The sequence below is a fragment of the Bos indicus genome, chromosome 20 (assembly GCF_029378745.1).
Source record: "Bos indicus isolate NIAB-ARS_2022 breed Sahiwal x Tharparkar chromosome 20, NIAB-ARS_B.indTharparkar_mat_pri_1.0, whole genome shotgun sequence".
Lineage (NCBI taxonomy): Eukaryota > Metazoa > Chordata > Mammalia > Artiodactyla > Bovidae > Bos > Bos indicus.
This window is the reverse complement of record NC_091779.1, coordinates 16,901,031-16,927,851: the sequence shown is the minus strand read 5'-3', so window position 1 is coordinate 16,927,851 and position 26,821 is coordinate 16,901,031. Positions and strand designations below refer to the sequence as shown.

Sequence of the window (26,821 nt, the reverse complement as noted above, 5' to 3'; positions counted from 1 at the left end):
CCCAAGTAAAATATTTTAATTTATTATCATGTAATGTGATTCATTTGCAACATTACTAACCATCTGGGACAAACAGTTCTGTCTTTTATTTCCATATCTCTAGGAATAAAGATTTTCAACCTCCTTTGATAGCTCATTTGAGGAATATAATTCCTGCATATAGTATAGTTCAGCTTGGGCAAGAGAGCTTTGAATAGAGGGAAAATGTGTGGTTAGGGGCTAAAAGGGTACCTAAATGAGGATATTCTGAAAGAATAAGATAAGTAATGGGGTTGGGAGTAAAAAAGTGATTAACTCAGTATTAGAAATTTAGGTTTGTCAGCATGTATGTAAATAAGCTTTATAAAGTGACTATAAAGGATAAAGGGCAAATGAATGTGATATTGAACCTTTGAGAGTAGACATTACCAAAAGGTCAAAGAAAGATTCTAAGTATAAGATATTACTAGTTTTATCTATGTGACTATTTTGATGTGTATAAACAGTAATTTCGTTTAGTTTAATTTGAGAAGTAATGAGAAAAATAGAGAATATGGTTGGTATATATTGAAGTGTTCAAACATAAAATTTGTACTCAGCCAGGTTTGAACCTCAGTTAGGCCACATTCTCACTGAATGAACTTGGGTAAGGTACTTTATTGCTCTGAACCAATTTCTTATCAGTAAAATGGTGGTAATATCACAACATTGTCGTAATGGTTAAATAATGTCTGAGAAATACTAATCATGCTATCTGCTGATAGAAAGTAATTAATAAATATTGCTTGCTGTTATTAAGTAGGATTGGCCCAAAGAGGATATAGGAACTCAAAAAAGTTGGTGCAGAAAACCCGTGATTTGGTTAATACACCTGTTAGAGACATTGTCAAGAACAATTAAAATTCCATTGCTAAAGGATTTTCTTTGCCATGATTCATCATCTGAATCACCAAACACAGAAAATTATTTGAGTGACTGTTTTTTCAGTTTGTTCCAAAGTTGCTTCATAACTGATACATTCTAGGTGCATAGGAAAGAAGTTAATTCAGTATAAAGATTGTATGCCATTAGGACTTTAATTCTCTTCTGTCCTGTTTGAAAAGACTGCAAGACTGTTGAGGACTCATTAATGCTATAAAATACTCATGGTATTGACTACAGAAGGAAGTTAGACACGAGTGGTCATGTAGCTTAATACAGGGCATTTCAAATTTAATTGATGGTCTAGTTAAACTTCTAGAAAAGATCTTGGGAAAAGGAAGAATTATGGAGTAGGGAATCAATAGAACAGAGGGGTTCAAAAACCTCTTAACTTTAATTATTTTTAAGATAGTGTAAATGCATTGTCACAACAAAGTTGATCCTTTTCTAATCAAGTTAGTATTAAATGAAAACTTGAAATGTGCATTCCTGTCTTTACAAGAGCATTTTCTTTTAATTTGTTGCTGTTTGGTGCTGCAGAGTAAAGGAGTTTGGAATTAGTCCATCAGACATTCCCTTCTCACAGGGTAGTGGCAGTCGCCCTGATCTCTCTCCTTCTTATGAGTATGACGACTTTTCTCCTTCGATTACCAGGTCTACTTTATTCTATACATACGATGTTTATTTTAAATAGTTTCTTTTGGATTGTGCTATATATAAATGTTTCGTAGCATTTACTTTCATGGCATATACTTCTTTTGTCCTGAGTCATTTTATTTTTCATTTTCATTTTGTTTGACAGGTGGTGGTTATACTGCATGATCTTAATTTTTACATACTTTATTCATTTATTTGCTTTAAAATGTTGATTTAGAATTCAGGCTTCCTTTTCCCCCTCTCATATTTTTAAGGATGATGTCATCTTTCCATATTTATTATTGAAGGATAGACTGTCTTATTTAAAAGGAAAAGTTTACATTCTTTGTGCAAGGAAATCACAAGGATCCTCTTGACTTAAAAAATGGATACTTGGGGGCTTCCTTAGTGGCCCAGTGGTTAACAATCCATGCTTCCAGCGCAGGGGGTGCAGATTCAATCCCTGATTGGAACTAAGATCCCATATGCTGCATGGTGTGACAAGTAAATAAAAATTAAATTAAAAAAAAAAAAAGTGTACCTCTCCCAAATGTGTAAATTTGAGTATAAGGGAGTAAACTTTTTTTAATGATAAAGCTTTACAGCTTCTGATCTTTATGGATTAGAAATATTTCATGTGTAGGTATTTTAATTTTAATTGAGCCTTGTAACTACCAAAAATCTGCAAAGTATATTAAATTCTTTGATTTTTAGAGGACTTTCCTGGTGGTCCAGTAGTTAAGACTGTGCTTCCACTCCAGAGTGGTTTCAATCCCTGGTCAGAGAGCTGAGACCCTACCTGCCACACAGCAGCACCCCCCCCCCCAAAAAAAACTGATTTTTTACAATGATGCATTTATTAGTCTAAGTACTGTTGTAACATTTTTAACTGTATCACGTGTCTCTTATTTTGAAATTCTGAATAGCATACTTTGATTCTCAATTTGTTATGCACAGTAATTATGTTTGAAGTAATTATATAAAGTTGTACTTAAGTAAATTCCTAAAGTTTAATATCTCAGCATACCTTTAATATTTCCACAGATTTCAGTTAGATTTGATCTGGAAAGCTGACATCATCAATATTAATATGTTAATTGAATTGCTTTTATATTAAATAGGTTGATATTTCTTATCCCTCATGAGTCTTTGTTAATTAAAGATACCTCTTATGTGTTTATAGGGTTAAAGAACTGACTGTGGATCCAACTGCTGCTGGTGACGTCCGTCCAATAATGCACCATCCCCCAAATCAGATTGATGACTTAGAGGCACAGTGGGGTGTGGGCAGTTCCCCTCAGAGGGATGATCTAAAACTTCTTTGTGAACAGAATGTAAGTGACATAATATAATGGTAATTATCTTAGTTGTTTCATACATACCAGAATAAGTGAAAACTGGCCTCTAAATCAGGAATCAATAAACTAAAGCTTGTGGGCTTGCCATCTATTTTACAAACAAAGTTTGTTGAAGTATGGCCATGCTTGTTAAGAACAGAGGTGACAATGACCATACAGCTCACAAGCCAAAATATGTACTAAAGTTTGCTGACCCCTGATCTAACTATTCTTTTTTCCAGATTTTATACTGATTAAAATTGGGAGATTTATTTTTAGCTGTGCTGGGTCTTTGTTGCCATACGGGCTTTTTAGTTTCATTGAGCGGGAGCTACTCACTAGTTGAGTTGCACAGGCTTCTCATTGCAGTGTACAGGCTTTAGGGCACGTGGGCTCTGAAGTTCTGGCTTCTGGGCTCTAGAGCACAGGCTTGATAGTTGTGGCTCACTGGCTTTGTTGCTCTGCAGCATGTGGGATCTTCTTGGATCGGGGATTGAACCCCTGTCTCCTACATTGGCAGGCAGATTCATTACCACTGAGCCACCAGGGAAGTGCCTAAAATCGGGAAATTTTTAAAGTAATACAGGAAACAGACAAGTTTGAGAATTGTACATGCAATATATTCTATACATAAAGCTTAGAAACAAGATTACTTTAGACACATGGATATATACTGAAAGGACTCATAAACTATATCAAAAATGAAAAAATCTGACATTTATTACACCTAGCTGCTTTCTGTATTTTTGAATGTTTGGTGACATTTCATTATTTAAAATTTTGATTCCCCCGTTGCTCAAAAATAATAATGCATAAGGACAAAGATGTATTAAAAAATAACAAAAAAGCACAGATATAACTTTCACATAGTTATTTAACTTCATTTTTAAAATGTATAATCTGTATAGTTTTGTATCACTTTTCCCACTGAGAATCCTATAAGTGGCATTTTCTTATAATGATAAACGATAGCATTTATTAGTTGCTTATTACCTCATGACACATATTTGCTAAGCGTTTTATTAACTGACATAATCCTCACATTTTCTAAAAGATTAAGTAATACGTGCTGAAGCCAGGCAGGATTGAAGTCTGGGTCTTTGTTATTCCCGAGTGAATCTTATGTCAGCTAAATTTAAAGTCCAGATATTCTAGAGTAACAAATGAACATACTAATTTTGTTATCATGTTCCAAAATACTTCCTATTAATAAAGCAGGACTTAATGCAGCAGTTCTCAACCAGGAATGACTTGGCCCCTCTCCAGGGAAAAAAATGTATGGAGACATCTTGGTCATCCCAAGTGGGATGGTATTGCTAAGATCTAGTGGGTTGAGGCGGGGGGTGATGCTCAGTATCGTACAATGCACAGGGACATTCTCCCTCCACAAACCCCCACAAAATGTCTGTGATGCTGAAGTTAAGAAACCGGGTTTAAATAAGAGTTCTCAACTTTGAACCGTAGACGATAAATAACTAAAAATGAAATCCTGGTGTTAGTCTATCCTCTGTCCCCCAAAAGCTTTGAAAGAGACTGTAGTTGCTTTTGAAATCCTTAAAGCAACCCTGCCTTGCTCCTGCATATGGTGCCTTCAAAGATGCAGAAAACCAGAATGAGATAGGCACGCCCTACAGCATATCTCTCCCATTTTATTCTTGTATCTGTTGGGTCTCTGTGGGACCTTAATTGGGAGAGCTTGGCTAGGTCACTAGAACTAATCTAGACGCTTTTTAAGCGTGACATTATGGGTTCTTGCAACCTTCTCCATGTATGAGAGAGGGTGAATTTCTTTCAACTTTGCCTTCCCCAAGGAACTATCTTGAGATAGTTCAACTGTTGATGCGTGTGTTACATATTCTTACTGCTATATTAAATTTTAACAAGGTAGGTAAAATGGACTCGTGTCTAGGACATACTCTGGAGATAAAAGTAATACAGTAGACAGACTAAGAGGATAATCAAGTGCATTAGAATTCTGTAAGTAGTTGTATAGATAAAAAAGTTCTCTGCATGGACTGCATGGAAGTGATAGGAATTTGCATAGTATATTGAAGCAAAGGAAACACAGGACGTTCTGGGCTTGGCAGGGAGGTGGGCAGATAAATAAGTAAAGGTTTTTGATTGTGGGTTTACCAGAAAGACATAATATGAGAGACTCATGCCTGCATGTCCTGATTAAAAACAGATAGATGGTTCTTTTCGCAAAGAGAAAATAAAAAATTCTTTAGCTAATGTGATTATATAAACTTGTAGGGATGGTAGTGTATTGATGAGTCAAATGTCTACTTACAATATTTAATTTAACCAAGATAAACCCATATATTTAGAATTGTGTATTTTGTTTGACAAATGTTGCTTTTGCCCTGACATTTTATACAACAATTTTAAGTGAACTTCTCTATCACTGTGGCTGCGTTTTGAGGAAATAAATCATTAGATAGTAGCGTTGGAAAGGAAGCTCAACAAAGAAAACAAAGCTGGAGAAGTTTGACTTGTTATAGGACCAAAATATATGATGTGTACATTTGTAGTTTTTTGTGGATGAAGTAGAGTCATGAATTATCCCTTATAACTTCTGTAAAAAAACAATAAGTAAATTATGTAGTGCAATTCAGAGTTTAAATTTAGTAAGAGTTAAGACCTTCAGAATACCAATTTGATAGTTACAGTCATGAAGGATGTAATATTTACATCTCTGTTATACTGAAGTGTTATTTTAAATGAACATTGAATGAACTTAAAACTCAACATTTTCCTTCTTATACTGAAAAGAAATTTAAGACATATATATGAATTCTTAGTGAAAATAGACAATGCTGAGGAAATATTTCAGTATATTTGTAGCCTGTGATAAGTGTACTTTTGAACAGTTGCACTCCTGAAAGAGACTGCTTTTTTAGAGTAATTCTGTAGTAAAGCTTGGGCTAAGTGAAAACTATCTCTTACTGATACATTTAAGTTTGAGTTGTCTTACTGAATGTTAAATATTTTTGACCCATGAAAAGAAATTCTGGTTTTGCCTTTTGTTTTTTATTTTTAGTCTTTAATATTCAGGCTTCCTCACTTTCTCAGTTGCATTTTTGTAAATGACATAGAAAAATCACTTTTTTATTCTAACATTTAAAATATAAACTTATGTCATAGTTTTTAAACTGTTTTTATTTTAAGGAAGAAGAGGTTTCCCCACAGTTGTTTACTTTTCACGAAGCTGTCTCACAAATGGTAGAAATGGAAGAACAAGTTGTAGAAGATCACAGGGCAGTATTCCAGGTGAAGTATGGTAGAATCTTTAATCACATGTTTTTCTGAAAAATTAGCTACTAATGACTTTTGAATGTCACACTAATCTAAAAAAGCCCTTGTTTATGTTTATGCATATGTCTATTTGTAGGGCATATTTGAATAGAATGAATGATGACTACAAACAAACTTTCTTTGCAACTGTGGTAAAAAGATGTAGTTGATTTCTACTATTCTCCCACTTTCTTTGCTTTTGTTAGTTGTCTATTTTTAGAGGAGTTGATCTTCTGCCCTCCTTTACCTCTTTCTTCATGGTAGGCAGTTGGAAAACTCTTCTAAAGGGTATCAGGGCAGTTGAGGAAGAGTTAGTCTTTGCAGAAAAGGAAGGTTATTTCAGGAGAGTTACTGCACTGACTGAGCCATCAGTTGCAGATGAATGAGGAGGAATATATCCCTTCATATAGCCATAACTCCTTAGGTATTTATCCTATTGTGTGTTCAGCCTATTTAAAAAACCTTTTACTGTATGATCCTCCCCTCTTTATTAAACAAGAAAATATTCTGGAGAGTGATACCTATTTGAACATCTTTATGGAGACTGCGTGGTCGGCTTGCTCCTGAACCCCACCCCCTTCCCACAGTACTATAAATCCTTTGTCCTATTAACCTGTATATCCTTCTCTGATATTGAAGAAATCTTTATCTGTAAACAAATATTAACATTCCTCAACTCTAGGCAATTCACGCATTTGGATGACGGGCTCAAAAATATGAGAACTATTTATAATTGTAGAGTTGGATACACAATGATTAAAACTGTTAAAGTCAAACCCTTATTATGACTCTCTTAAGAAGAGCCCTAGGTATTTAGATTAAATCAAAAAGGACTCTTGTAATTTTAAGAAAATTGTTAGAATAATAAGAACACCCGTAAAACTCAAACAGGGTCCCCTGGTGGCTCAGTGGTAAAGAGCCTGCCTGCCAATGAGGAGATGCGGGTTCGATCCCTGGGTTGGGAAGATACCTGGAAGGAAATGGTAATACGCTGCAGTATTCTTGCCTGAGAAATTCCATAGACCGAGGAGACTGGCAGGCTACAGTTCATGGGGTTGCAGAAGAGTCAGACACGACTTAGTGACTAAACAACAAAACTTTGTTGTTTAGTGAGGCTTTCAAATTGAAATTTATGCTTGATGTGTCAGAATTAAATTGGTACATTTATAGAGTAGTTGTGTGTGCAGCATAGTTGAATTGGTTTGGAATTCAGCAGTAGACTTGTGAATGCTTTATTAAAGTGAAGTATACTTATCTTCTCAAAACAGATTTCTTAGGAAGTGTGCCTGCCTGTCTTCTTACCTGATTTGTTTCAAGTAATTTAATAAATTCAGCAACTAAAATTACATTTATATATAGTTGTCTGTGCCCTTCTTATTATATATTCATATATAATGGGTGTGTATATATATATATGTATATAAAGGGCATATATATGTATATGCCCTTAATATATATTATGTATTCAAGTGATTTAATAAATTCAGCAACTAAAATTACATTATATGTAGTTGTCTATGCCCTTCTTGAATGAAGTGTCATATGAAGCCCATCATTTCCCACTTTGCCATTTTATAATGAAGTCTAAAATTTGTTTATTGGAAAAACTGAGTATTCTGACTTTCAATCTAATAGTCTTAAAATTCTATTCACTGTTCCTCCCTTCTGTGAACTGCCATTTTTCACACTGGGGTTTTGTTTCTAAAAATTAAATGTATAGCTGAAGGAAAAGAAAAATTACTGGGAGGTTGTGTGCCTGTGTTTTAATCAATGCATATTTAGTCTTCTAATAGATGGTGATATATAGTCTAATTGTAATTAGTCATTAAATTACATTGGTGTTTGGAAAAGTGAAATTGTGTGTACTGTAAAAAGTTAGAAAGTGTCCATATTTATATCCCCTAACTCTTTAATTTAAAATGATCTGACCTTGTTAATAATCTATGGTTCATGGCATTGTGAAAAAATGAAATTCATAAATTCCACATATCTAAACTGAGTTAACAGTGGTTTCGTTAAAGCACTTAGGAATAGTAGTAATTAGTTACTATTTAGTGGTTCACTTGACTCTTCTAAATGGGCTTTCTTGGGAATTCGTTGGTGGTCCAGTGGTTAGGCTCCACACTTTTACTGCTGAGGGCCCAGGTTCAGTCCGTGGTCAGGGAACGCTTAAGATTCTGCAAGCCACACAGTGCAGCCAAAAAAACGGGAGCTATCCAGTGTTTCCTTACAGTCAATAATTTTGAAGAGCTACTGTTTCGAATTTATGATTACCTCTTTGCGCAACCTCTGTGAGGCCCAAATGGATATCTGATAATTTACAAGTTATAGTCTCCCATAGGCCTCATGAGATTGCTCAGAAGTTCTATTATACCTGTTGTTTTAGGGATAGCTGAGGTTTTGAGATTTACTCTGCTCATTGATGGGTGTGTGTGCGTGTGTGATTCATTCCACCTGTTTGTGTGTTTGCTTCATTCCCTTCCCAAACCCCACTTGTTGGGATGTGGGTGTGTGTGTGTCTGTGTTTGATTCATTCCCTCCCCTAAACCCCGCTCAAAGTAAAAATAGGACATTTTTTTTTTCTATCATGTTTGCATTTGAATGTAAAGAAATATTTCTTGATTTTATTCTATAAATAAAGATGTTTTATGGTTATAAATATTTCAGAGAATACTGTCTTGAGTATGTTTGAGTATATTTAAAATAAATCTATACACTGGTTTCTGTCTTATAAAGAGGCTTACTGGGTTTTTTTTTGGGGGGGGGGTGTCATTTTAGGAATCTATCCGATGGTTAGAAGATGAAAAGGCTCTCCTAGAGATGACTGAAGAAGTAGACTATGATGTGGATTCATATGCCACGCAACTTGAAGCTATTCTTGAGCAAAAAATAGACATTTTGACTGAACTGCGGGGTAATTCTGTTTTCATTTTATCGTTTGAAATCTGCCTAATATTTGTATGTAATTAGTGGGAGGATTTCATATTGTAAAAAGACATCTGAAGTGAAAATTATGGGCACGTTTAGCATCTTTCTAGAGTTATAAAGACCAACCCACCATTCCGTTTTTTTTTTTCCCCCCCTGAAAATGAAACATGAAATATTTTAAGTGCTCTCTAGTCATCTTTTTTGTTTTCGTCTTTGGAGAAGATAGACATCTTACGATTAAAGAGGGAAAATACATTTTAACAAGCTTTTTAAGTTTTATATACCCATGCAGAGCTTTGTTAGGCCAATTCTTTTCAGTATTATTTTCCTTGGTTTAGATCTATTCCAGGTCATCTTTCTATCACCTCCTACCTGCATCTCCTTTCTGTGCATATTTTGTCATGATTTTCCTTTGAACTCTTGTTTTAGAAAATGAAGGGGGAAAGGTTCCAAACAGCTGGTCTTTCTGCTTTGCTTATGAAGGGAAGCATGTGGCTTACCAAATGCCATGTCTTCTTTCTTGGCTTTTTAGTTAGCTTATCTGTGCGACTTCAGATAAGCACGTATTGTATGTGCTGATTTCTTAGGCTTTGGCAAATTAGCCATCTTCATTTATATGCAAGTAGGCTTCTTTGTGTGTACATGCAGTGCAACATGAAACTTGACCGGAGTTGCTAGATTTTTTAGTACCAAACAAGCTGCTTAATTTTTTAAACTAGGTTCTTTGTAAAGTTAGTTATTTGAAATTATATCCTACAGAGTCAGCAGTGACCATTTTGCCAATTTAGAATTGTTTGTGCAGATGTAGGGTTTCTAACATTTGCTGTTTTTCATGTTCTTCATATTCAAGCCTTGATTTAACGTGTTTTGATCATTTTTCTAATCTGCCATAATGCATAAGCAGCTTTCTGTATGCATTTTATTCAGGAGACAGATCACAATGTATCCTTATTTTTTTCAATGCAAGATGTAGATTTCAACTTAGTTCCCTTCCTTTTCTCAGGATTCATGTAAATATTAAGTATATCCAAACTTTGAAGAAATTACTACCTAAAAATTGTATAATTCAGTCCTTAGGAAAAAAAATTGACCAAATATAATTTTGATATTAATATAAATTTGAGAGCTGTGGCAGGCATCAGATCCAGAAGTCCTTATATTCCTTTCTAAATTTCAGAAAAAATCAACTTTTTCAACATCACTGTACTTAGGAAGAGGGGAAAGAAATTGAGATTCCAACACTGTGTCTTTCTCTTTTTTTTGAAAGCCATAATCCGCACTATTAACACATTTTCAGTTAGGAAGCTGCTGGAAGGCGCCATCTCCTGTGCGTTGTGCAGGGCTTACAGCTGTCCTGGTCTCCACTGACTGGGTGGCAGTAGCGCCACCCCAGGATGACAATCAAAAGTGTCTGTAGATGGTACCAGTGTCCCTGGGAGGGGAGCAGAAAGCACCCCCAGTCGAGAACCACTGCTGTAGAAAGGTTTCTCATCTTCACACAGCTTACAGTTACTTGCCTCTTCCAGTTTTTACTTACCTATTTCTTACTCTTATGTGACTCTGAATCAGTACATGATAGAACAGACAGTAAGACAGAACTGTTAAGACCAAGAAATGTATATTCTGTAATCTCCCTTCTTCATCGTACCTTTTGTAATCCCCGATAAGGAGAAAGTAACATGTCTTAAAAATTCATGTGCACTTAAAATTTCATAGCTTAAAAGGTAAAATAGGAATTGAAAGCAGACATTTTCTAATATTCTGAGAATAACTATTTTACATACATTCCTTTTTATACTGTAAAAAGGAATTCAAAGAAATTAAAATTGAACACTGTAAAATAGGCCAAATAGAACAGAAATCTGTTGTGAAGAGAACAACAACAACAAAAAAACCCCACAAGCATTTCTCAGAATGAATCTGTTGCTGTACCTGAGCACTATTTAGTTCTGAGTTTCTGGACCACAAAGAACAAAAGGAAAAACCCTGAGTTGACATTGTAAGAGATGACTTGATAGGATGCATAAAATTATGTACTGTATCACATGTAATGCAAAACTTACTTTCTTCTTTTCTTTTTCCAAGATAAAGTGAAATCTTTTCGTGCAGCTCTGCAAGAAGAAGAACAGGCCAGCAAGCAAATCAACCCGAAGAGACCCCGTGCCCTTTAAATCAGCATTTGCTGCTAAAGGATCCCCAGAACCCTCGCTACTGTAACATAACAATCATTCAGCTGTAAGGGCCATTTGAAAGTTTGAAATCTTAAGTGTCTGTGGAAAATGTCTTGTCCCTTCACCTGAATGACATTTCAATTTTGTGAAACACTCTTTTGTCTACAAGATGCTTCTAGTCAGGAGGCACAACCAAGATTTGGGAATAGTGAAGCATTTTGTTTCATTTACCCAGATAGTGAGTTACTTTTGGAGATCCTTGCCAATTTTATTTTCTATATGATGAAGTAAGATTGTGGACTTGATCCAGAGGTGAATAGTAAGGGGAAGCCACAGCATTTCCTTTTAACTCAGTTCAGTTTTCTTAGCAAGACTGAGCAGTTTTAAATCCTTTGCGTGCATGCATACCTCATCAGTGATTGTACATACCTTGCCCACTTCTAGAAACAGCTGTGCTCACCTCTTCCTGCTTTGTGCCTTGACTAAGGCTATTGACCCTAAATTTCTGAAGCACAGCCAAGATAAATTACATTCCTTATTTGTCATTGTAAATTACCTTTATTGTGTGTACATTTTTACTGTAATTGAGACATTTTTGTGTGTGTGACTAGTTAATTTTGCAGGATGTGCCATATCATTGAATGGAACTAAAGTCTGTGACAGTGGACATAGCTGCTGGAGCATTCCATCTTATATGTAAAAAATCTGGAATTATGATTTTAAAACCATATAACATGTGGTTATAATTTTCTTAGCATTTTCTTTGTAAAGAACTAAAATATAAACTAGTTGGTGTATAATAAAAAGTAATGAAATTCTGAAAAGAGTTTTATCTTAGGATAATACATATATACGCAGTGTGTGTTCCAGTGTGGTATTAACAAGACTAATAGTGCAATTTGATCTTTACCAATACCATTACTTAAGTTGAAGTGTCCATTAGCACCCCAAAATGTACTTTTTAAATGGTACAGTTAAAGGAAATTGGCTTCTGATGCATGAATATGTACATGTACATTGAAAGTAGTCCATAATAGAACTGTTAGGTTTAAGTCAAGTGTAGACAGTACATAACTTATGTTGAAAAAGAATTTAAGCTAAAAAAGAGTTGACTTTGCCATAAAAGGCAGATCTAATGCAAGCTCCACCCATTACCTAATGTTTGATGTTTCACCACTATTTGGCGAGAACTACCAAATTCTCACCAATCAGTTCATCTAGGGCATGCTACTTTTTAAATGGTGGCATTTATTTTTACAGATTGCTATTCCACGGAAGAAAACTGGCCACTTTTCATGTAAATATTTTGTTAGAAGATTTATATCTCTCTCTAGGAGTTTTCCCCCGGTTCCCAGGATAGTGTCTAAGGAGTACATTAACAAAAAGTCTCCCAGGGATATCTTGTTTTGATTTACTCTAGGGAACTACCAGCTCATTCCTGTGGGCTAAAGGGAAGCTATGAACAGAGAGTCATATGAGCCAGACTCCCTACTTCACTGTCCATAGAATTCAAAGGGTAGTTATGGGAAATCCTAACACCATGGTGAAAAGCTCCTCTGTAAACTTGAAATCTAGTACAAATGTAGATTTTTCACAGTGTGCTTATTATTAATAAATTAAATCTGTGTAATGAGTTTTAGAGACAATTTACTTCAATACAATCACCTTTGTTTTGGAAGGAACTCAGGTTTTCTTGCAGCTGTGAGATATGTTCTACTTGTGTTTATTTCAAGGAAAAGAGGAAGAATGGAGAACTGTTAGTATTAACCTTACAGAGGCTTTTTAAAAATGTAGTTTCTGAGCCTAACCAACCTTCAAAGGGCATAAAGATACATGAATTTACTCATTTTAAGCACAACAGACTAGTCTTAATTTATTAAATTAAAAGGGTACTGTGTATGTGGAAGGTCTCCTGAAATTGAAATACACTGCCTTATACTATAAAGGCTTCATTCTGAATAGCATTCAAAGTATATTAAACATTAGTACCAGAAAGGATCTTGGTAGTATAATCCATTCTTTCTGTTTTACAGATAGGGAAATCTAAAGGTTATAAAAGGGACTAAAACTCAGCAAGCAATTCATAGGACAGAGAAATAAGAGGGAAAGCTGAATTAAATCTTTAAAGATAGAGATGGTACAAGTAAACTTTGCTAAGTAGTTTTGTGTGATTTTAAAAAAACCTGCTCTTAAGCTTATGTAGTATTTATGTACAAAAGTGGCTTTATGCAGTTGTTGTCTAAAGAATGACTTACATTTTTTGGATCTGGATTAAATGTTCTTTCCTTTCTCAGACTTGAAAACTGATATCCCTATTAATAATTATTTAAAATTAACTAAAAATATACATTATTTTAGTTATATAGGAATGTTTTAATATATAACTTTGAGGCCAGATTTCTAAAAAATCTGTTTAGGCAAACAACCTAGCTTTCCTTCTAGGTTCACTCGCTGTATGGACCCCTGTTAAAGTAATCTGGAGACATTCCTTCTATTAAACTAGGTATAAAGAAAACCAAATGTCACTGAAAATATTTTAATTAATTTCCTTATATAAATAAAATAGCTACTATAATTCTTTGTTAAAGGGCATTTACAATATTGAATATAATGTTGATAATGATTTAAACACTGTAGCTAATTTAGACTTATTTATGACATCTATTGAAATTTTTAATTACCCAGAAGTCATGAATACTGGGAACCTGTGGTTGTGGCAGAATGGCTGGTTGGGTTGGTTGGTTTTGAAATTGAAGAGCAGAGATTTTAACTTTAAAGTCAGTTTTGATTTATAAAACTCTTTGAAATTTTAAGTCTATGAATTTTTTGTATGAAAATTCATACAAATTTATGAGATGCTCATTTACAAGGAATGCCTAGAAGTAATATATGCCTGGTACCATGCAGTGGCAGTAGCAGGCTCGGGCTTACCTAAAACCCTGATGCAGCCTGTTAACACTACAGGATTGCTAGAGGGATAGGCAGTGACAGAAACTGTACGGGAAAACAGAATTCGAGACGCAAAATAACGTTTTAAGACAACTGCTTTACTGTACACATGAATAACAAGAAGAAATGGTATGGGGGATATGTGACTAAATTAAACATTTCAACTTTTTTATGACTTGAAGGACAAAGGCCTAAAGAGTTAAAGCCTAAAAGAGGTTCTCACAATAATATATAACACAGAAAATAAAAGGGTACCATCTTTATACACTGTTAGAAATAACTTGAAGTGTAAAGTTGTGCGTATCTGCGGCTCTTGAAGATTATTATCACCCTGCCTTGTATTATATATTAAACCAAAATAAACAAACAAGAGCAAAAAACAAAGAAACCTTGGACACTTAGAACTGACTTACTTTCTTAAAAATTCAGAGAACTAAATGGTGACAGTTGTAGTCCATCAAAAGCAGTCAGGCACATAGTGTCCAAGCATAGTTCATTTTCTCAAACTATTAAGAACATATAATTCCACTTTTTTTCCTTGAGCTTGAAAAACTTCTCTTTTCCAGATACCTAAGAAAAATGGATACCTTCTGCATTGAATCCATGTAGCAATCTGAAAAAAAGAAACCAAGTGGGATGGTATTCAAATGCTAGTTTGTAGTAAGTAACAACGCGTACACAGTCCCTGTACCATGAGTTCTAAAACACAAATACTCCTAAGATGTCAGTAAAGAAACTATTCTTCAATTAAGTTTATGAGAGATATATTGGTTAAAGCCACCTCATTTTGGTGCCTCTCCTGTCGTAGCCTGTATGTCTTAAGGCATGATGAATTTAACTAAAATAATCTTAGACCTACACTAACCCTGGCCTAAGAGCACATTGGTACTTGTTCCATTTCAACCTGGTAGTGAATGCAAAGCTGTTTGGAATTAGAGACAGGAGAGAGATGAATGGCTAATCTCGTGTGTCCTTTCTTGCTCTCTGAGCTCAGTTATTCAGACTCAAATACTTACTTCTCTCTGGATACCTATGTACTTATCAGATCACTGTTTTAGTAAGCTGCATGTTTAGTAATCTTGCAGAAAATTAATAAGAATGAAGGAAAATAAGATGAAATATTTCTATTTAGACCTGCCTGAGATTATTTTCAGGATGGCCCATAAGAACCGACAGGATGGGTTAAGGTATCTAAAGATGTTACTTATGGATAATGTTCAATTCCTGGCATTAACATCTAATGAAGACAGTAGTACTGCTCGCCTGCCAATAAAATATAAGTGTCATTTGTCTCAGTTACATACAACTGTGTTTCCAGCATAAAAAAGTAAACCAGTGACTTTTATATCAATCTACCCTCTTTTTTTCAGCCTCTAGATCATGGAAGCTTTAAAAATGAATTGGTTAAAGAGACAAAAATTTATGGTTTTTTAGTTAGGAAATCAAAGTGTTAGTGATTAAAAACAATGAATGCAGGTCAATTATTATCTGACTATTTGACACCTTACTCTGCTTTTGTAAGATTTACTTGCTTAATCGAAGGAAAACAAATTTTGCTCTATATTGCCCAGTTACTTATGACACCATTCTTTCTTTCTTACTTCGGGTGTATAGAACTTGTCTCAGTCCATGAAATAAGTTACTGAACCAGTTAGAAATGATAACCAGATATGATTGTAACTAATATTATTTCATACTTAAAAGCTATTCTCAGTAAAGAAGTTCCAACTATATGTATTGTGATTCTTCTACCTGAACGGCTACTTTGAAGAGACAAACTATTAAGACTATGAATGGGAGTTGGGGGAGGGGGCTGGAAGGGAGAAGCACACACACCATAACTCACACTGTCACAGAGGTTATCTCCAGGCTTGGACTGTTCTTCATGTACTGTTCTTAAGAAAATGCATTCTGCTGCAGCTAACTAGCCTCCATCTTCTACACCAAATACTATTCCATGCCATGGAAGTGCTATGCAATAACTCCCAGGTAGCACCTTATAACCGCTTAAAAGCCTTTAAATCTCTAAATATGAAGGTGTCACAGTAAAGAAATGTAAACATGTAGTAAAAGGAAAATGTAGTTACCTGATGAAATCATCTATGTCCATGGAACGGGCCCGCTTGTCACTAAAACCTGTGCTGGTTAGGATTTGCTGTATTTTATCTGCTATGCTGAAATCTTCTGGTATTATCTATCAATACAAGATGCAGAATAAATGAACAACATATCTTTAATGAAGTCACCTTGACTCTTTTTTTTTTTTTTCAGTTAAGTCATAAACAATCACCTAATCTCTTCCTGATAGTTTTGGAAAGTCTATCTGTGTCGATAAGACTTGCATCTCTTAATTCATTAAGTGGTTGATGTTCAGCACATACCAAGTACTCATCGTGTATACTGCCCTTTTTCTTCTTAGAAATTCTGAAATAGTTACGTTTCAGGCTTCGCAAAGTACTTCATAACATAATTAAAGCTGTAAACTAGATTTTACAGCAATTGTTAATATCTTTGAAAATTAACATTTTCTTGGCACAAATTTCATTAGCTAGCTAGTTTTTCTCAAAGATAGCCTCTCTAACCCTTGAGATATCTTCTCTAACCCTTGAGAATGCTTCACACTTCACATCTTCCATCCAAAAACTTCTTAATCCAATTTAGTATTTCCTATGTAGGTAGTTCAGAGACTGTATTCATAAAATGGAGGTAGCTATGCTACCGGTACATTAAACCACGTAAGAGCTGAATGAAAAAAAGAAAATTTGCTTTTATCTGCTACTCTGTTTAGATTGGAAAACTAAAAAATTATCAAACATCACAGTCATATATAGATGTCTGTGTGTTCACACAACTCAAGAAAATGTTGCACAGATAATGGTAGGAGACATGAGGTTCACAACCAGAACTTGCCATTTATGCCTTACTTTATTCTAATTATTTCAATTTCTGGGCATTAAAAAAAAGGCACTGAGAAAATGGTAACTTTAAATTTGTAATTTCTATATGAGCAACAAGCAAGAAGGGATGGCCCCAATTCAAAAGCTAGCAAATACCTTTAAGCTGAGTAAGTTATACATGGTTAAAATTTGGGAGAAAATTATGACTCAACTGAATCTTTTTATAGCCAAAAGAAAGAACTGTCAGTAAAAAAGGACAGAGTATTCAAGGCTGCTCATTCTACAAAGTATACAGCAGCACTGACCTATGACATACAATCTTTTAAGGGTCCTATGAAATGTTCAGAATTAAGAGTTTTGTAATATATGAAGCAGTAGGAAATGGACATTTTAAAACACAACAAATTATTGAAACAACAACATTTTGTGCTTACAATATTATGGACCGAACAGTGAATTCTGTAGTTTTTTTCCAATAGCTGTTGGACTGCACTTGACCTATAAAGAAATGATGTCACTATTATTCCAAACAGATTATAAATATAAATTTCCTTTACTATAAGATTAAGCCTATGTTCCACATGGTAAAATTAAAGAACTAAAAAAGGTTGAATATTTAAACTTCTGAAATAATCACAACTCCTAATATTTAAACCTAATACACATCTTAAGGAAGTTTTAGATTACAAAAAAACATCATCTCAAAAATTAGTTTTTTCATTGTGGCTTTCACCATTTTTTTTACCTTGGGTTCCAAATTGCTATTATATTTTTCCAAGTTAAATGCCATGAATCTTTCAAAAGTGTGGAAGGGGTCCATTTTCCAAGGAAAAGCAGATGTGGGGTATAGTTTTTGGGTTTTTCCCATTTCTCAAAAAAACAAACCCGATCTAATTCCCAAATCCAGGAACTTTTCTTCATTAAAATCTCCTGCCTCCCAAAGTACAAAATTAAAAGTGTGTCTGGACATGGATCATGTGTATGCTTTAGGGTAATACTGTTCAGGAAAATGACCAAATTTTAGCGCTTAGCACAGTATCTGAAGCATTGATCCCTCATATATCATAAATTAGTAAAATACTTACTTAAATGCAGCAGACAGTGTCTTGTTTTTCCTAACAAAGGTGATCCTTACGAGGCCATCCCATTCCTGAAACAGTAGATGGTATTTTCTTAGAAAATATTAAGCCCCACTGATAACCTAGTAGGCACAATTTTATCTTACTATATAAAACTAAAAGCCTTCTGAAGTGATAAAAATGTTCTATATCTTGATGTGTCTGGTTCATATATACAAAAGTAAGATCTATATTTTTCACAGTTTTGTGCACCTCATTGACTATTATACCCTCAATTTTAAAAATAGAAAACATTTGTGCCACATTGGAACAAAGAACATTGCATTTATTTAACTCTAAGTATTGTTTTCAAAAGAACATGACTCAAAACAGACGTGATTTAGAATACAGCCTGTGTAATACACCTAGCTAAACCTTGGAATAGCTGACAACCACACCACCGCCACCAGCTACTGACCACATAAGCATGTTTTTATCCAATGTGATTGCAGTGAGGTTTTACATCAAGTCATGTGGCTTTCTTCTCTTTTTAAACGGCAAAAATTAGAATTCTGATTAAACAGTGTTGCTGCTGCTGCTAAGTCACTTCAGTCGTGTCCAACCCTGTGCAACCCCATAGACGGCAGCCCACCAGGCTCCCCGTCCCCGGGACTCTACAGGCAAGAACACTGGAGTGGGTTGCCATTTCCTTCTCCAGTGCATGAAAGTGAAAAGTGAAAGTGAAGTCACTCAGTCGTGTCTGACTCTTGGTGACCCCGTGGACTGCAGCGCACCAGGCTCCTCTGTCCATGGGATTTTCCAGGCAAGAGCACTGCGGTGGGGTGCCATACCCATACTATTACTTTAACACAACTATTTTCATTTTATCCTGTTTCCCATGTCTTATTCAAATAGATATATGTTTTCTGTAGATATAATCTTCAGCAAACTGCAATGGTATTCTTGTCTTTTTATCTTTTGCAAACATTTTCCATGCTCTTCTGAGGTCTTCAACAACTGTGTTGTGTCAAAAAATTCTAAGTACTCCATCACAGGATGTATTATAATTAATATTCTCCTATTTAGACATTTAGGTTGACTCATTCTTCCGCTGCTACAGACACACATCTTCCACCTTGGACTTTTTTTCCTTTTATTGAATGACCCTATTTTAACCTCACCTGAAAATTGATAGGTGGTGGTGGATTCTTGGGTTCTATCCTTACGACACTGGATTCCACCTTGGGTGGTGGTCTGAAATTATTCTTTCCAACCTGTTAATCAGAAAATGTTTAGTAGTCCTCTCAAAAACAACTTTAAATAGTAATCAGGACTTCCCTGGTGATGCACTGGATAAGTGCCAACGCAGGGGACACTGCTTCAATCCCTGGTCCGGAAAGATTCCACGTGCCAAGGAGCAACTAAACCCGCAAGCCACAGCTACTGAGCTGGCATGCTGCGACTACTGAAGCCCACACGCCTAGAGCTCACGCTCAGCAACGAGAGGCCACTGCAATGAGAAGCCTGTGCACCTCGATAAAGAGCAGCCCCTGCTCGTCACGACTAGAGAAAGCCCGCACAAACAACGAAGACTCGCTGCAGCCAAAAATAATTTTTTTTAAAAAAATAGTAATCATACATGCTCTTCACAGAAGGCACAGCTAGATGCCCAGTGATGAGTTAAGCCCCATCATTTCAACAGCAGTCACTTACTTTCATTAGATGGTCCACACGTGCTAACAGCTGTGTGTTAATCGACAGTCTGCAGTATAACTTATCTCCAGGTTTTGCGACCAGTCGGAGAGCAAATTCTCTTTGAAACATTAGCACGGCACATCTGAAAAGACAGCAGAAAGGAATAAAAAGAGAAAGGTCATTTTCAACTATAAATGTACTTTAACTTCAGTGATTTTTCTTAGGTGGGAAGCAGTAAATCAGTAGCTGTGGTTAATAACAATCAGCTGGCCAGAAGGGAGGAGAACAGTTTCAGCCTGAGCCTTATTCCCACAGAATGACCCACCTACCTTTGTTTTTCATTGTATAATGGTTGTAGCTCTAACCCCTTGTGAACGTAAGCCCTCAATGATCAGATGAGAGAGTATTTCAGGTCAACAAAAGTTTCACGAAAGTATAATCACCTGGATGACATGAAATGAATGCCCTGATATATTCCATTCCATGTCATTTAAAAACAAAGTGACAGTCATGGCTCATTAAATATATTTTATAACTACTAAGGAGTTTTTGACCTGCAATTTGAAAATCACTGCTATAGAGTGTACTAGAAACCAGTTAGCAGGACACTTCAGAATCTAGACATAAGAAGTTTGACCTGGGCTAACAACAGAAGCCTAAGAAAATATGGAAAGGCCATCTGGTGTCAGAAGCACGACTCAGCCCACACCTCTCCCAGGTAACTAGCAACTGCTAAAGAATGTGAGACAGAGAGAGCAGCACACAAACTGATACTTTCTACAAAACAGATTCTCCAGTAGTCTTTCAACTGAGTTAACCTTAACCTTTGGCTATCTGTGTTCATGGCCTAAACTGTAATTTTTCTAAGATTTGGCAGTAACTTTAGTCTTCTTGTCACAAACCTGAAAAAAGGTCGGTGCAGCAACAGCTTGAAGACAAAAGGAGAAGAGATCTGGAAAAGAATTAACTGGTTATTTCTGGGAAAGACCCACCAGAGAACCATTTAGTAAATATAATGTTCCTACATTTGGAAAACATACCTGATAAGGCAAATTTGCCACACAAGCATCAAAGAATGGCAGATCTGCTTTTAACACATCACCCACCATTACTTGAAGTTTGCTGGCCAGAGGCCTGATGATAAAAAAAAAAAGCAATTAAAAAGAACATCATTTCACAAGATTGAAATGTACTTTAATTCTATTATGTATACTCACGTGCCCTGAACTCTTTTGTGAAGTTCAGCTACTAGCCTTGGGTCAAGTTCACAAGCAATTACCTAAATTAAAAAAAAATTTTTTGTAGGTTAATTATGGAGAATAAATCTTTTCCTGTTAACTCAATAGGAACTTACATTATTTAAATGAATTAAAATTCTTTTCCCAATTCCACCATCATTATTCTTCAATTGTACTCTACCAGTATATTTTAAAGAACTTACCTGAAGAGAATTTAATGAAGAGATGATTTTACAAAATGCGGCAAGGGGGTTAAAGGAACAACAAAAAACATCACCCAGAAAAGTAAGCAACCAGACTACATGACCGTTCTATCCAAATACTTCACAGGATTACTGTGCTCATATGGCTCCATGCTTTGTAATTCAAGTGATGATGAAAAAAAATACACAATATGTCTTTGCAGTAAATGTTCTTTAGAAGCATACAAAGCAACTGCTGTGGAATGAGTAGATCACTTCTCTCACCTACTAAGATCCAGAGCAGATAGCATAATTTCTCAAGTAAATGAAAAGGGATACCAGGTAGGCTGAAATTTTATTTCAGTATAAGCTGAGGTTTTGCTGACTTCCAGAAAGACTCTGTCTACAAAGCAGATATATGTGAGGTTTAGTCTGTTTAGCTCCCAGATCCATTCTCCAGCTTTGCTGTGCCTGTAGGGTAATACAGTCCAGCTCCCTCGCCCTTTGACTTCTTGTTGGGCCAGGCTAATGGAAGGCATTACTGGATCCAAGGGGTGGGGTTGAGAACTTCCTAATGCCTGCGCCTGCCTCGCACAAGTTCTGGCAGCGGCCGTGTTTGGCTATGAGTGGTCCCTGTCCCTGCTCTTTCTGGGCTCCAGTAACACATTTCCCTCCTCTTGTCCCTTGAGGTTGCTCGATGGTAACTGTTTCCTGCTGTTGATAATCCCTAGGTTTTTCACTAACTGTTTACTGGTTCCCTTAACATTCCCACATCTTGTCAATGGTCTCTTCACTGAACTCTCTTCAGATAAGTTTTTTGTTGCCTACATCCACCAGAAGACACAGCAATGATCCGATGTCACTGGAACTGGATCCACGAAGAGACAAAGAAGGCGCCAGCAGCAGCCAGGTGACACTAGTCTCAGAGGCCTGTGCTGGATCTCCTCCCGAGTTCTAAGTCCAATAACTCCAGTCCCCTTGCTTTGTTCCCCTGAGCCGAGAGGTGGTAGCTGCTCTTTGTAGTTCAACTCTTGGGTTAACCTCAGTGTTTTATTCTCTTGGTCCTCTAACAACCATGTAACCAATTCCCTGTATTGAAGTAGCCAATGTCGTTTGTTTTCCTGATTGATATACCCATATTTTTTTCTTTTAATCCATTTTAAAAAATTGAGACAATTGACATAAAACATTATATTAGTTTCAGGTATACAATACAATGATTTGATATATATAACATTCATGACCACATAATTACAATTTTTTTTGTCATGAGACTTTACTCTTAGCCAACCTTCAAGTATACTACAGTGTTGTTAACTACAGTCATGATGATGTCCATTACATCCCCAGACATATTTATTTTATCCTGGAAATTGGTACCTTTTGACTCACTTCACCCAATTTGCTCATATTTTATAAGATAAAGTTTCTAGCAAAGGAGCAAGAGTTACTGTTAAAATAACAGCAATTCATTAAAACAGATTTATACTTGTAAACCACCTGAGCTTACTCACATGATGCCTGATACCAAACACTAAATCCTCTCTTTACCTTTTTTGCCTTTTCCAGCAACTTTACAGTCATATTGCCAGTTCCAGGTCCAACCTCCAGCACCACATCAGTTGGTCGTAAGGCAGCCTACAAGCAAGCACAGCTACTTTAGCTTTACAGGCACATCTGAACACAGAATTTAATTTACATCAGAATATCTTCACTCAAAAGTGCACAGTTAGGAGATCTTATTCTGACTCCCATTTTTAGGAGATTACTTCATGACCTATGTTTAAAAAAAGTATCTCATTAACGTTAGGCGCAAGTGGAAATTGAATAGTCCTCCTAACTTGGGGTAATAGGAGTCAGAGAAGTAGGAACAGCAGACAGCAGTTCTAAGAGTGGCATTCTCCTTCCTATCTTTGAAATGATTCCAACAGCACCTTGTTACCAACACTATTATCACTAGGTTCAAAAAGGAAGGACCAAAATGATGAACCATAGCATGTTGTACTAGTATTTCTCAATTCCACATCCATGTATGGTTTCAAGGGTGCAGAAGGATCCAGAAATTGTACACAAAAATTAATGTCAGTCCAGTGGTTAGGACTCCATGCTTCCTCTGCAGGGGGCGGGGGTTAGATACTTAGTGTGGGATCTAAGATCCCACAACCCTCAACATGTGGCAAAAAAAAAAAAAGTATATGTATGCACATAGCTGGAGTATTCTGAGTCCGTAACTTTCATCAGATGCACAAAGGAATTCATGAGTCAAAAAGGTTAAAAAGCTAGGCCAACTCTCATTTTGCATACGACACTTAAGTTGACATCTCTCACCCTGGTAATGTCCTTTCTACGGCGCCAGAATATTTCCTTTGCAACCATGAAAGTAATCTGCACCACCTATTGTTTCATGTCCTAGCTCCCAATCATACAGAACAATAGGAAAACATCAATAACCCATACAGGAAGAATACTCTGAAGAGTTTACATGTGGCATTGGCTTATAACATACAGGTTTCTCTGGGGAACAAACTTCCAAAGGTGTCTGTTTAGATATATTTTTAGGGTTTGTAGTAAACAAAAACTAACAGTAATAGATGCTGCCTAGAAAAACTGACTGGTAATAGAAGAAGAATCTGGAATTGAACAGGTAGAAGTGTCAAGCTAAGAAGTAAATAATCTACAGAAAGATAAACGAATTTGGAGTTAGAACCCGAGACTCACAGAATAAAGCAAATCATATTGAAGAGAACTTGCGAATCCTACACAATTCTTCAATTCATTCAACAAGTATTTATACAGCATCTATTTTGTGTCAGGAATCTTTTCTGTGCTTAGATATCCCTAAAATTAAAATCAATAACCCAGTAACTCTCTCCCTCTCCTCTTCCAAACCCACCTTATCGATAATGCTGTTAACAATTAGAGGATTTTTCAAAATATGCTGCCCAATCCCCGTGTTGAACATGAGTCCTGCAATAAAACATGAAATAGCTTTAATTTCCCAACTAAAAACATTAGACCGTCCCAGAGAAGAAAACAGGATAGCTAGGGGACGATAACTGCGCCAGCTAGGGGCGCCAAACGTCACGCTAAGGAGCCTGGATGACAGACTTTTAAGTCCACCCCTTCCGTGAAAGAAAGTCAGAGGCGGCGCGCGGGGCCTCCGCTCGTCGCTCGGGGAAACCCGGGACTCCCGCGCTCTCGGAGCGCTGGGCCGCCCGGCATCACTGTCCCCGCCAGAACTCCGACCTTGTCCCGGCTCGGTCCTACCGGAAGTCCCAACCCAAGGGATCCCAGCTCTCTCGCGGCTGTCCCCACCTCCGGCGCTCTTCAGCTGCCCGCGTTGTTGTTGCCGCTCGCGGCGGCGGCCGCTAGCCGCTGATTTGATCTTCGGCATCTCTGCAGGCAGAGAGCTCACAGGCCGAGGAAGTCAAGAAGGACCCGAACCGGCAACCTCTAGTCTCTGCACCACGTGGGAATCACCGGCCTGCACCACCAGCACCCTATCGGGCCACGTAGGGGTGGGGCGAAACCACGCCCCTTGGTTTGCTCCGGGGTCCGCCCCCAGAAAGAGGGCGGGCCTTTGGAGCCCGATGGCCGCCGGAAATAAGCTCGGCCGCTCGGGAAGCCTAACCTCGGAAGCCTACGGATCCCAGAAGACACCGCGCTGCCGATTCTAGCAGTTTGGATTGGCTAGTTTAGAATCTGGGGCGGGGCCTTGCCCCTACACGCACCAAGCTAGTTAAATAGGTTTGGGTGTGAGCCCTCAAGGAAGTGGAGGAAGCTTAAGTTACGTAATGTAGTTAAGCTTGCGGATGCTTTACCAGGCTAGGTTGTTGAATCTCTCAAATCCGAAGAAAATTTATGTCATGTATTTCTCTCGTGTATCCCAACCGATTGTGGGTGAGGATCCCAGGAGCTTGGGAAGAGGAGCTTGCTCCTCTAGCGGGAGTGAATTCTCCGCTGCTTGTGTTACGGAAAGTAACTCTGAAAATGTAATTAAGTGTTTAGTTTGACTGGACCTACTGGTGGTTTCGCTTCTTTCTGTGGCACGTGATTAATTTTCTAAACCTTTCCGTATTGAGCTCTTGCTGTGTATTAAACACTGCTGGGTGATGGAGATTCGAAGATAAATAGGAAACTGATCTCAAAGTTTATTCTATTGAGAGAGTTAGACAAAAAGTCTGAAACTGTAAATGCGCTCATTGTTATGTATTGGCTCTGACTGAAAGTTACATGAAACAATGTCCATGTCTGTTTTAGCTGTCAGTGTAATGTTTCCGTGTGAACCTTATTTACCTGAAGAAGCAATCTGTTTTTACCAAAGCTGACTTCTTTTCCCTGCATAATTTATTGTGTGCATTCCCTAGCCTTGCTCTTTCTTTGCTGTAATTCTAATTTAGGAAAAAATGTGTATACCCTGTTAGCAATTTCAACTATGCCTTTAATTCCATTGATCATTAATTTATTCCACAACTCTGGAACGTCTACAGTGTGCCAGGCACTGGGTCAAATGTTAGGAATTTTAAAAATTAACATGAATGACAATTCCTGCTTTTAAAGAACTTTCAAGAGAGGAAGACATGCAAATAATTACAATAATAGCACCATTTATTGATATATCTTTTCACCATTTCAAAGTTCTCTAAAATAGGGGCTTATCATTGTGTTCATAATACAGATGAGGAAACTGAAGAACAAAAATGTTAAATATCTTACTCAAGATCACACAGTAAATGACAACTGCATCTGGAAACTCGTTCTGTATTCTGAAGACAGTGTGCTCTAAAAGAGGAATGATCTTAGCACTATGGCTAATACTTGAGGTGCCTGGGGAGCATTTTCAAAATAGAATATTTGAGCTGGATCATTAAAGGCCAACCAAAAGTTAGCCAGGGAAAGTTTGAGAATTCAAAGGGAAAGCACTAAAAAAGACAGGAGGTAAGAGTATTTGAGGAAGAAAAGGAAACTTGGTATAACTGAGAAGTTAACAGGTAATGTAAATGGGAACATATGGTAAAGGGCCTTGAATGTTTTGCCAAGGAGCGATGGTAATCATTGAGAAATCAAAATAACCATTTTGCCCTCTGCTCCTCTGTAGCTGTGAGAACTGCTGGAGATCATACAATAGAATGTATTGGTAACATAAATGGGCTCCCCATATATGCTGAATTGAGGCCAGCCTAGCCAGCTCTTCCTGAATCCACTCTAATCTTCCTCTCCCATTCTCCATGCTGCTGCTGCTGCTGCTAAGTCGCTTCGGTCGTGTCCGACTCAGCGACCCCATAGACAGCAGCCCAGCAGGTATCCCCGTCCCTGGGATTCTCCAGGCAAGAACACTGGAGTGGGTTGCCACTTCCTTCTCCAATGCATGAAAGTAAAAAGTGAAAGTGAAGTCGCTCAGTCGTGTCCAACTCCTAGCGACTCCATGGACTGCAGCCCACTAGGCTCCTCCGTCCATGGGATTTTCCAGGCAAGAGTACTGGAGTGGGGGTGCCATCGCCTTCTCTGCCCATTCTCCATAGGGATCTTCAAATCT

At 36.9% G+C, this 26,821-nt stretch overlaps 2 protein-coding genes across 7 annotated transcripts in view; one reads left to right on the top strand and one right to left on the bottom strand.

Annotated features, from left to right (window-relative positions):
* KIF2A (kinesin family member 2A) overlaps positions 1-16,456 on the top strand; it is a 71,609-nt gene extending 55,153 nt beyond the window's left edge. For 2 of the 4 annotated variants that reach the window (XM_070774637.1, XM_070774635.1), the window contains exons 17-21: positions 1,441-1,554; positions 2,720-2,870; positions 6,042-6,143; positions 8,946-9,081; positions 11,181-16,456. In XM_070774637.1, coding sequence (XP_070630738.1) covers positions 1,441-1,554; positions 2,720-2,870; positions 6,042-6,143; positions 8,946-9,081; positions 11,181-11,266 — 589 coding nt within the window. In that variant the 3' untranslated portion in view covers positions 11,267-16,456. The remainder of the gene's footprint in view (positions 1-1,440; positions 1,555-2,719; positions 2,871-6,041; positions 6,144-8,945; positions 9,082-11,180) is intronic. The other 2 variants (XM_070774639.1, XM_070774638.1) reach the window with 1 other exon arrangement.
* Positions 14,293-24,824, bottom strand: DIMT1 (DIM1 rRNA methyltransferase and ribosome maturation factor). Of its 3 annotated transcripts, XM_019982835.2 has the most exons (12): positions 24,601-24,824; positions 24,179-24,252; positions 22,837-22,923; positions 21,083-21,144; positions 20,906-20,999; positions 20,768-20,817; positions 19,884-20,007; positions 19,352-19,444; positions 18,198-18,262; positions 17,547-17,610; positions 16,303-16,409; positions 14,293-14,828 (listed from the first exon to the last, which is right to left on the bottom strand). In XM_019982835.2, exons 1-12 carry the CDS (start codon positions 24,677-24,679, stop codon positions 14,786-14,788), a joined length of 942 nt encoding a protein of 313 aa, XP_019838394.2. In that variant the 5' UTR covers positions 24,680-24,824; the 3' UTR covers positions 14,293-14,785. The 3 variants fall into 3 exon arrangements, with proteins under 3 accessions (XP_019838394.2, XP_070630741.1, XP_070630742.1); XM_070774640.1 differs by lacking the exon at positions 24,179-24,252 and having other exon boundaries at positions 24,601-24,817; XM_070774641.1 differs by lacking the exons at positions 24,179-24,252; positions 24,601-24,824 and having other exon boundaries at positions 19,884-20,014; positions 20,774-20,817; positions 22,837-22,920.
* Between the last annotated feature and the right edge of the window lie 1,997 nt (positions 24,825-26,821).

Excerpts from the sequence above, each read along its gene's own strand:
- DIMT1 (XM_019982835.2), bottom strand. The coding sequence starts at position 24,679 with ATGCCGAAGATCAAATCAGCGGCTAGCGGCCGCCGCCGCGAGCGGCAA. Across the intron at positions 21,145-22,836 it reads TGCTGGAAAAGGCAAAAAAG|GTAATTGCTTGTGAACTTGA; the intron begins GTAAAGAGAGGA and ends TTTTTAATTTAG. Across the intron at positions 19,445-19,883 it reads GTGTGGACCATCTAATGAAA|GTTGGAAAGAATAATTTCAG; the intron begins GTAAGTGACTGC and ends TCTGATTAACAG.